General features: G+C 38.2%; 2 protein-coding genes across 2 annotated transcripts; both read right to left on the bottom strand.

Moving 5' to 3' along the window:
- Window positions 1-435: 435 nt before the first annotated feature.
- On the bottom strand, window positions 436-3,682 carry LOC110104552 (cation/H(+) antiporter 15-like). Its single transcript, XM_020833708.2, has 4 exons — window positions 3,377-3,682; window positions 2,203-3,207; window positions 1,564-2,133; window positions 436-1,291 (listed from the first exon to the last, which is right to left on the bottom strand). Exons 1-4 carry the CDS (start codon window positions 3,680-3,682, stop codon window positions 773-775), a joined length of 2,400 nt encoding a protein of 799 aa, XP_020689367.1. The 3' UTR covers window positions 436-772.
- Window positions 3,683-4,727: 1,045 nt separating this feature from the next.
- Window positions 4,728-7,663, bottom strand: LOC114579823 (protein SHQ1 homolog). The gene is made up of 2 exons (XM_028695546.1): window positions 7,282-7,663; window positions 4,728-5,059 (listed from the first exon to the last, which is right to left on the bottom strand). Exons 1-2 carry the CDS (start codon window positions 7,661-7,663, stop codon window positions 4,728-4,730), a joined length of 714 nt encoding a protein of 237 aa, XP_028551379.1.
- Between the last annotated feature and the right edge of the window lie 4,146 nt (window positions 7,664-11,809).

The following is an 11,809-nucleotide window of genomic DNA, read 5'->3' as shown; positions in this document are numbered from 1 at the left end:
TCAAAATATCATTCCATCATATTCTTAAAGATGTCTCAAATTTACAATCAATATCTAATTTATATGATCGAGCAACATAACATTACATTAAATAAAATTATCTTGAAAACTTGTAGATGATTCTTCATAGAGTTTTCTCTTGACTGAATTCTTCTAAAACACATGAGCTTCTGTGTTCGTCAAATATATAGAGGGCGGGGGACAGAAATCAAGACATAAATTTCTAATTCATGAGGCTAATTGATCACGGGTGGACATATTTAGCATATCATAGGCATTGAATGGGAGGAAGGAATTATGGCGGGCGTGAAATCCGATTTCTTTCTTAATCTGGTTTTTATACAAAACGGATTTCTCCCCTCCATTTTCTCTCCTTTTTAAACTAATTATTAAACATAATTTGTATGCTTATTTTCTTAGAAAATTTGACCCTTCTTATAATTTGGCCATAATAATTTATAACCAATATCTAAATAGTCAAAAGCAAAGCACAATTGTGAAGAGATCTCAACTAGGGGAGAAATTATTCTAAGCCGACGTCGAAAAGAGTTTATCTTTCGCAGATCAATCAAAATGCATCACGTCAGCAATGCCGAGCTGGGTACCGAGCAGTACCGAGCCGCAGTACCGAGCTGGATACTGAGTAGAGGATGATATTGTTCATTCTGATTGATCTTTAGACGGTATTCGACCTCCGCAAAAGAATAATTCCTCCAACAGGAGAGTCTCACCGCACTGTATTGTCTTGCCAATCCAAAAAGCGTTCGCGGAATCACGGCCCCTGTTGCACGACGAGAATCAAAAACTCCGACTCAAAATCCGACGATGCGATGATGTCACCGACAACCCCCAGCTCCGGGAACTCGCTCCACTCCTCCAGCTCATCATTAAGTATCGAATTCCATGAAAGCCGGCGACCGACCATGATGAGGTCGTAGCCTACGCGGCTGAAGTTGCGGATAGCCGATATTGTCTGCTCCATATCGTTCACGAAGACCTCATTCATAGAGGCGCGTAGATTGTCGGAGTTCTCCTTCCGAAAAGTCTCGATTACCTCGTTGTCCATCTGCGCCTCTTTTTCATTCGAACTCATGGAGCTGGATGAGAAGAACCTGGTGACCGTTAGAGTTACGCCGGTGTGTCGCGCCATGCGCGCCGCGTAGGAAAGAGACTCGCGGTCATCCGGTCCACCCCAGAAGAGTAGTCCGATGTGATGCTGGAAGTTCGCCGGCGTAGAAAGCACTGTGACGGTCAGGCCCATGTGCACCAGAAGCCCCACCGAGCATGGCGCCTGCACCATTCATCATATGTGGATTGTTTTCATGATTTTGGAATAATTGTTAAGGAAGTTATTTATATTACTTTGTATATTGTACCAATGATCAACTTACACGTGTACTCTACTAACACTAGAATAGATTATATATAGGCTTCAGCCGCTTGTATGTAGGTAAGGAAAAATAATAATAAAAGTTCAAGTTCTGTCTTCTTCCTTCTCGGTCTTTCACTGCTGTTCAAGAAGTATTAACTTCTACAATAATAACAATAATGAATTGAAGTTACCTTTGAAAGGATATGGGGGATGTTGGTCCGGAAGGCCTGGTCCTGTTCACTGAAGCCGCCGGAGGCATCCTTGCCAGGCAAAGGGAGGATGATGATAGCGGCGCTTTTATCGCCGGCAAGCGAGCAAATGTCCTGATGCATGGTCTTGAAAGGCGCGATGGTTGTGAAGGGCTGGACGGCGACGATCCCCTGCTTGTTCTGCTCATAGTGGATGAAGGCGTTGTGGAGGCGGTCCATGTTGCTGGGATTGATGAAGCCCTTCTTGTTCTTGTGGGCTATGAGAGTGGAGTTAGCTCGACCGGTCAGCTCTACGAGGTGGAGAACGTAGACGCAGATCGGAGTCGTCGGGCTTGCGGCTTCGAGGAGGCCTAATATGCTGGGAATGTGGTCCTCGTTGAGCAGGCAAGCTAAGATGCGGATCTCTGCGTCGGGTCTGAGGTGCTGAATGTCTCTTCTGCCGACGAGATCGTGGCCGAGGGGGTTGTACAGATGTTTTACGAGCGGAGTAGCGACGGAGGTGATGACGATGATGGTGAATACCAGCAACGTGTAGCTCTCGTCGTCCAGCAGCTGTCGATGACATATTTTTTACCAAAGGAAATTTGTGTAATCAATTTTACTAAAAAGGCAAAAACTTACAGATCCATTCTGGAAATTCATGTAAGTAATCAACTCTATCACGCCCTGAAAATTCATCATAAGCCCCAATATAAACGCCTTCCGAAAGGAAATCTTGCAGTACATCGCCGGCCCGATAGTCGCTAGCAACTTTGACCCATACGCCATTAAAACCAGCATAATCAACACCATCCACCTCCTCAAATGCAACACCACCAACGGCGTCATGACCGCTCCCGCCGCTGTAAACACAAGCGGCATTATCACCTCATTCGCCATATTCCCAATCCTCTCCACCAAATCAGTCCCCAATGGCGGACCATCCGGCACCATTAACCCCATTATCAACGGCCCGTCGGCAAATGACGCCCCCGTCATCTCGCTCACCAGGCCCATCACGATCACGCTAACCACGATCGCATGCAGCTGCAGGCTGCTCACTCTCCCGCCCTTCGGCGTCCGCCGCGCGACCCAAAGCATCCACGGCCGGAAACAGAACACGATAACGCACACCATAAGCAGTACTGACCCCAACGCCCTGGCGGCTTTGCTCAGGCCGCCCTGGCTTTGGTTCAACGCCGTGAAAAGCGCCATGAAGAACCACCCCAAGATGCCGTGGACCATCGAGACGGACATTGCGAGGCGACCGAGCTCGGAGTTGAGGAGGTTCAGTTCGGTGAGGATGTCGGAGACGACGGGGAAGGCGGTGATGGTTAGGGCGGCGACAAGGAATATGAGAAATTTGCCGCGGGCGATGCCGACGTCGATGGACGTGCGGAAGAAGTAAGTGGCGGTGCCGACTAGGCTGAAAGGGATGAGTGAGCTGAATAATCCAATAAAGATGGCCTTTTTACCGGATTTTAATACGATTTTGGGATCCATTTTGACGCCGATCAGGAAGAGGTAGAACATGAGGCCGAAGGCGGCTAAGGTTCGGCTGATGTGCATTTCATTGTCGGGGTACATGATGTACAGGTACTCTGGGAATATGAGGTCGATGAGGCTGGGGCTTAGGAGGATCCCGGCCTGGAAATGCATGCCTCCATTAAGAAGGGAACGAAGAACTCAAAATTTTTTTCATAGAAGAAAAAAAAAACTTTTTTTTAACCATAAAAATTAAATTTTTTAACATTTGTTAGATGATAACATATAAATTAACATTAAAAACGCATAAAATACATTCACTTATTCTTACTATAATGTCACAGACGACACGAGGCTGCTTGATGGGACGAAGGATGTAGTAAATGACACGAGACATGATCGTGATAAGGACTATTTGCAACACAACGGTGGGGAGGGAGAAGGTGAAGGGGTTGTCCAAATATGCTTCGAATGAGTAAATTATTGAACTGCGCTCATCACTGAGATCCAAGCATATTATCGAAACATCTGCGAAATCCAAGTCTGGTAGATCGAAGGAGCCATCGGTTGCATTCTTGTAGACTCTTTTCGACCAAATATCCATTAGAGAAGGAGCACTCAAGTTGATGTCATCCATGATGACCCCGCAAGTTCTTCAATAAGAAATGTGGAGAGTAAAGAAAAATGATAAGGAAAAAAACTCAATAGTTTCTTCAATGATTAATGAGATGTTGGTTGGTTAAAGAAGAGAGCCGTCTTTATAAGGGATTGTCAATCTGGTGGTTGGTGGCTAATGGTGGTGGTCTCTCCTTAAAAGGATTAAGTTGATTTCAAAGTTTTATCTGTACTTTCATTTGCCAACAGCTTGCTCGATAACTCCGTGCTAATAGAGCCAATACTCCCATAAAAGAAAAGATAAAATTTTGAAATGATATTATATATAAATCTAAATAAGGCAGTTCATCTTGATCTGTTAGTTAAGAGCTTTGACTGTCAACTTGTGAGTTTATCTTAATTGGACTAAATGTTCCAAAAAAATATATTTTAAAAATAGAAGAAATTTTAAATTAGTAAAATAGATAAAGTTGCCACGTGAATGATGATTTGTCCACATAACAATCAGACCGGCCACTTAATCTTTTTTGTTATATATATATATATAACCTCATTTTAAAATTTTATGAAAAGAAAAAAAGTACTAGAAGGCAACTTATGTCAAAATAAGAAAAATGAAATAATTAAAGCAAATAGAGAAATTATTAGTTAAAAATATTCAAAAAATAATATAGAGAATAATATTAATTTTTTAGCAAAAGTTTTTATATATTTTTTTTATTTTAAATATTTATGCTTATTATTATGATACAAAATTTACTTGTTATTATCGGCTTATTAGAATACTTTAATACTTATACTTATTATTATAATTTTAATTTATGTGAAAAATTAAGATAGAAATTTCGAGTTTGAATCATTTTTAATTATATATAAAAATATGATAATCATTTTTTATTTTATAATTTAATTCATTAATTTATTTGATTGGACTTAAATTAATAATTAATAACCGAGTCAAGCTGGCTCGCGAGCTAACTCGAGCCTGACTCGGTAACAAGCTCGACGAGTTGAGTTTATCGAGCTCAAACACAATTTCAAGCTCGACAGCTTATCAAGCTCGAACTCTAACAACCCACAGCTCGACTCGTGAGCTCGTCGAGCGTCTCGCGTATGAAATAGGCAACGAGGAAATGCGATTGGGCACGGGAAAATGAAATCGTGCGTGGGAAAAGCTTGTGACGACGCAAGCTGGCAACAACAGATGCAGATGGAAGCTCGACGGATGAAGATGGTCGATGAAACAAGCTCGACGAACTCGAATAGAAGCTCGATGAATGTAGACGGTCGACGACACAAGCTCGACGAACTCGGATGGTCGACAACGCAAGCTTGACGGACATGAACTGAGACTCGACTGATGGAAGCTCGACGATGCAAGCTGACAACGAGGCAGACGCTGGGGACGAGGTGGACAGAAGTTCAATAGACGAACTGAGCTCAAAATATTGCTCAAGCAGCTCAATGAGCTTTTTTTCCTCTGTCGACTCGAGCTCGAGCTCGACTTTTGAGCACGACTCGAGTTTGAGCTCGAGCTCAAGCTCGGTATTTGACTGTCAAGCTCTACTCGAACACCCTACCACTCGAGCTCGACTCCACTCGTTTGCACCCATAATTCTCAATATATAGTTATTTTTAGATTTAAAAATAAAGGATTTTTTTAAAGGCCTAAAGGTCTTTTTAATAGGGGAAAGTGCTAAAAAAATATGAAGAAAAGTCTCACCAAATAATCGTTGCATGCTAATATAAGCTAGTATGAATTCACATAATTGCAGAAACCACATAGTATAAGGAGTCGAGAAAGAGTAAAGTAATTCAACAACCCAAATAGCAGCTCTATATTTTTATTTGATAAGTCACAAAAAAATCTTGAACGAACATGAATTTTGAGGCATATTTAAATTAAAATTTTTTTAAATTAAATTTGGGATCATTCGAACTCTAAATTTGCAAATTTATAATCAAATTGAATGTCTCAGTAAGATGAACTCAACGACATCAAATCGGTCCAATATGATCCTAAATGAGCCCAAATCAAATGACCAAAATATATTTGAAAGATTCAAAGCATTAATTGGATGATCGAATGATCTCTTAATATGGCACGTTGTAGTCGAATATAGCAGCTTAATAAGATAAATTGAACGAGCTCAAGATCGCTAAATTTTGACATCATTAAGGCACTTAAATACAACATGAACATTCTATGATTTAAGAATCGATATGGGTCATTCAATGGAGCACTTTGAATTTGCCCTTGAACTTTTTCATATTTACGGAGCATGCCACTCTAAAAAATCTATAAATAGACTCCCTCTTCTACATGTGAGGGGGCTTGGAATTTTGGAGGCTTCGAACCTAGGCTAGAGACTCAAGAGAGCTTTGAGGCTTGAAGTATTCTGGAGCTCCACCCTGGCACCACCAATGGTGAACCCTCGCCACCAGGCCACCGCAGTTGCACCTCTGCTCGACCATCATTTTCGGGCCTCCGTAAAAAAATTATCATCGTTCATTCCTCCGTCCTCCGTCTCTCGCCGACTAAAGTCCCTCCGACCACCGTCTTCCGTCAACTACGATTTTTTTGACTACCACTATCTATCAAAGTCAAATTCATTGGTGAACAATGAATGGAAATGACCAGGATCGAGGGACAGTCTGCAATTGCATTTCACGTGAACCATATTTTTAGAGGTCGTGTCGCATGAATTGGCGGAGGAAAGAGATGGAACACTGAAAATGGTTCCTTTATTGATAGAGTTTTAGGTGGAAAATATTCGCCGATTTTAACGACGACCGGTATTAGGCCGGAAAATCCACCGGAAATATAAAATTTTCCCTTTAATGTTGTGATTATTCTTCAAATATTAATTTCTCCCTAGAAGTTAGTTCTCCTTTCTTCTTCCCATCCATATATTCAAGACACAATATATATCACCATTTCTTATGAGGGTACGAAGGCTCAAGAAAGGCTTCAATCTAGTCATGACTAGTTGCTTTACGTGCTCTTCAACATCAACTCTCTCAGCATGACCTAGTCAGCTCACTAGTCCTCCTAGTTTTACAATATTAAATAACAATGCTCCATTAGTGGTTTTCTACTCAACCAATATTGGCAGATGGCCTAATATGGGCAAAAAAAAAAAAAATAGTTCATGTGAAGATTTTAAGTATTAGTAGATCCTCATCCAAATCTATTCCTTTTTATATTGTATTTGACTTTGAAACAGAGTATGGCTAGATTTGCCTTCTCAAGTTTTTTTTTTGGCCTCATGGCCTCTTTTTTTATATATAATTTTATCTAATATTTATTATTTTACTTTAAAAAAGATATGAGCATAAAAATGTGTATTTCATTTTTTAAAAAAATTGATGATATTGATATTTTTTTATATATGTTAAAGACGTAGAGAATTATATATGCAAAAAAAAAAAAAAAATCTCACCGCTGTCATTTATAATTGAAAACAGTAATCTCCCTCATTAAATTAAAAAAAAAAAAAAACGTTGCTTGAAAGCTAACAGATCTGAAAAACCCTAGAGATCCTTCTTGCTAGAAAAAAAAAAGAAGTAAAATATTTACCTCCTCATCATCTTCCTCTCCGCCATCATCATCATCATCACCGCCATCATCTTCCTCCTCATCGTCATCATCTCCATCTCCATCTCCATCATCCCCATCACCCCCGTTCTCCTCCTCTTCTTCTTCTTCCTCATCATCATCATCAGAATCCACCGTGTACACAGGCGCGCTCCCGACCCTCGGCGCTGGCACCTCCTCCACATCGCTATCCTCCTCCTCCTCCTCATCGTCTTCATCAACATCATCTCCCTCCAACGCCTCATCAGCATCTCCATCCTCGTCCTCTATCTCTTCCTTCACCTCTTCTTCTTTCAAATCATTCTTCAGATCCCCGACTTGTTCCTCGTTCACCATCTTCACTTCTTGCAACCTCTTCTTCCTAATCAATTCTATCTCCTTCCCGTCTTCCACAGCAGCCTTCATCTTTATCCCCTGCTGCTCCTCGCTCGCTAATAAAAAAATGATATTTTGAAATTAAACTCGAAAGGAAATTACGGCTGCCGAAGAACGCAAGAACATGCAAGCAATAGACGAATTAGGGCAGCAGGATGGCCTCCCCATCGGAGAACCTCTGCCGTTTGTTGTGGAACCCCTCGCGGATCGCTGACTTGGAGATAGATCTAACGGCTGGTAGACCTCATCTGTAATCGATTAGGTATTGTTGCGTGGTAGTCCTTTAAAAACCTTTTTATTATATCCTCACATACTTTTTCAAAACTTAAATTACAGAGGCACCCAAATGTATAATTGTAATGCAAATTGTAGATAGTCAAGAAAGAGAAATGTGTACAAAAGAAGAATAAAGATTCAAAAAAGCCCTCAATAAGAACAATAAAACCTATGAGAACAAAAGATGAAATTGAAGTGTAAGGTTAAAGGGGAGTTCATGTCTAAGCATTTTCAGCATCATGTAGAAGTTGATAGTACAAATGATCAAAATAATTAATTGTGTGGAGTACAATAACTCATCATTGTCTAATAAAAGGCACCAACAAAATAAAGAGGAGATTTGTGGTTAGCTCATAGTTGTTAAATCCCCAAAACTCCAAAAGCATAAGCATAAGAGATTGGCATATAACTAAATAGTACCAAAAATTTAACATCTTGTAAGACATTATAAATTTTCCAACCTCTTATCTTTGCTGCAATAGTCAGGGAAACTTTTTAGATAATTGAAATGGAGCTAGCTAAGTTATTTCCAAATATTCTCTTGCAAATAATAAAAACTTTCGATGGCACCATCAATAGAATTCATTTCATGAGTGTCAGAGAGGACTTTCACTATAGGAATTTCCGACAGTTATTTGACCGCCGGCAATTAAACCGACAATCTGCCTGCCGGTATTAAGCGGCGGTTATACCGGTGGGTTAACCGCTGAAAATTCTGGGAAATGTTGCTTGAATGTCCTATCTACGACGCACTTACCGGCGGCCCTATTGCCGGTTTTAAGTAACAAAATTCCAATGTCTTAAGCCGCAGAAATTCCGCCAGTATTTGCCCAAATGGCCTTCGATTTCAATATCCTATGCGGTTTTTTTCACCGGGGTTTCACCGTCGGAAATTTTAAAACCCGCCAGTAATTGGACAATTACGTTGAAAATTTTTGTCGGTATTGGACGATTTTCCTGTAGTGTTGCAAAATATTGGGTCTAATTAGAAAACATGAGGTTTATGTTAACCAACTAAGTAGAGGTTTAACATGTATTAATGGAATTAAAAAAATACGTGATTCTTGGCCTTCAATTCATCTAAGGAGAAATTACATAGCCTTTGAACTTGAATGTTTTGGGCATACAACACATCAACATTTTTGTAACTTATTCATAATGTAGAGCAAGAAAGGGTAGAATATATTGTGTCAAAATGTTTGTGCCAAATATAATAATGCATTTCCACAATAATCAAATTGTTGTGATAGTCCAAAAGGAAGTCGTTAATATAAGGTTAGAAATGTCATTCCAAATTAGAGAGTCCTTTCAATCAAACATGAGAGGAATTTTAGTTATAAACTTATTAATAGAAGAGATATAATAGTAGTGAGAATCCATGTCATTAAAAAATAGCACACTAAGTGGTCATGATCAAAATGCTCTGTAAGAGATTTCCCATTGAACATTAGGATCCAAAATTGATTGATGGTATAGTCTTTACTAATGACATAAGCAAATTTGGTTCTTATTCTAGATGTAATTTTACCACGATCTTTCTAAAAAGTGGAGGTTTGTGTACAAAAGATCTTTTATATAAGGTGTGATATTGAGTTTTCCACCAATTGGTAAGAAGGGTTATAAAGTTAAGAAATCTCCAAATAAGAGAACACATGGAAGAATGTGTTAATACTATAACTGAAGGAAGCCCCACTCAACCATTATTCTTAGGCTTGGAAATTTTGTCTGAAGACACTAAGTGAAGCTTATTAGTGTTGATGTTTCCATGGTGAAAAATTTTATGAAGTAAAGGCTATAAACTAGTTAGGTGGAGCTTCTTGAGGAAACAAGAACCCTTAAGTAAATAAATTTAGGCTTATACAATGGAATATTGTGATAAAAGTTGAAATTTAATAGCATTTGAGACCTCAGGGGAGAAGAAGGTGGAACTTTTAACATGATTAAGATGCATGCTAGTGTAATTTCCAAATATATGAAGAATGTCATTCATACATGAAATATTATTTCGAAAATGCATTCCCCAAAAATCAAAAGATCATTTGAACAAAGTATGTGAGGAAGGTAAAGATTATCAAGAGATACCCCAGCATAGTCTCCTTTGGCAATTTTTTATTCAAATAGATTAGCTAGATTATATATCCATAATAATGCATAATTGATATGGAGATAGAGACGATCTCGTCATAGATCCAAAGTGCACTTAAAATTGGGAGAGCCTCTTTGTCTCAATTTAGAATGGAGAATTTGCACACAACTCCCCTTGGCCTATTGGTTGAGAGCTTAGGCTTCCAACTAAGAGGTCCAAGGTTCGAGTCCATGTGTATGCGTTGTGTGTGTGAGTTTGCCTTAAATGGCCTAAATGTCCCAAAAAAAAGAATGGAGAATTTCTTTACTAAAAATGTCAAATACCTTTTTGACATCCCATTTAGCACAAAAAAAATTATGAACACTGTTGCTTTAAAATTCAGAAAGAATTGTGTTAGCAAGAATAAATTTATTTGTGGAAATTATGTTATTGATAATGCTCCCCTAATTAGATTGCATAATAGAATGTATTATCAATTTGAATTTGGTGGCAAGAATCTTTACAATGATTTTGCAAAATGTATTACAAAGAGAAATGGGCTTGTACTTAAAGAATGTGCAAGCGAGCTTTTGGAATTAGAACAAGACCTATGACCTTCACATTTTTAAATAAATTTTTGTATGCAATAATTTTTAAAGCATTGCATAAACTTTTGTTCCCATAACTTCCAAAGAATTAACATAGAATTCAGAGGTGAAGCCCTCATGCGTAAGAGGTAAGTTCTTAGTAGCCAATAAAATCAACTTCTTTATTTTTTTATTAAAGATAAATACCACCAAATCAAATAAGAGGTGAGGATAAATATAATCATCCATAAGAAGTCAAATGAGATGTCATTAGAACGTCCATTAGAATTAAAGATATCTTTAAAATGAAGTATAACAGCATTAGAAATGTCAAGGTGAAGTTGTAATTTTTCCTCCCCTTGATTTTTTTTCAAATAAAAATATAGGTCATCTTCCTCTCAAGAGAGCTATTTAGCTTTGGTTCTTTGGGTGATCCAAACATCTAATGGGAGTAGGCATTAGTAAGTTTCTTATTAAGACCTTTAGTTTTGAGATTAAGGAAAAGTTCTTGTAGATTTAAGTCAATTATTTGATTATTGTTCTTTCTTTAATTTTGAGATAGTGTAAGACATGTGGTTGGAAGAATATCATTTTTGAGCTTTTAAGAGACTTACCAACCTTCAATTTTTGATATAGGATAAAATTGGGATCCCCTTAGATATGAATGGACCAAGCTCTTTTCAAAATGTCATTGAACCTGTCATAAAATGACCAAAACCTTTTTAGGAGGGATATGTGATTATGTGTACTAGTAGTAGCATGAATCAATAAGAAGAGTTACTAGAGCACTTTAGAGCACAAACATTATAAACTAAAGAAAATAAGTCAATTTAGCCTTGATTAACCAAAATCCTATTAAGCTTTATAATAATATAAATTAATCCTATTGTTATACCAAGAATAGGACATCCCCAATTCCCCATTGAAGATAGGTCTTTTAATCTTATGTTATTATAGTGTTAAAATCATAAAATTTATTGTTGGCGATCAATTATCTCCAGAGTTCTTATCCCAAAATCTATTAAAATAAAAGTTGTCAAAAAAGAACCAATGCTTAATATTATCATTAGCAATCTACTTAAGACTGAACTAAAAAGAAGTTATCTGAGATTGAGTGTTCTGCATAAATTACAGATAAAAAAGATTGTAGTAGTTTGTCAATAATAAATAACTTTATAATTATTAGACTATCAATAATAGATGTAGTAGGAGAGATAGTAGAGATGTTCCATTCCACTAAAATCCTCT

This window comes from Dendrobium catenatum, unplaced genomic scaffold (assembly GCF_001605985.2).
Source record: "Dendrobium catenatum unplaced genomic scaffold, ASM160598v2 fragScaff_scaffold_655, whole genome shotgun sequence".
NCBI lineage: Eukaryota > Viridiplantae > Streptophyta > Magnoliopsida > Asparagales > Orchidaceae > Dendrobium > Dendrobium catenatum.
This window is presented reverse-complemented; position numbering and strand designations above follow the sequence as displayed.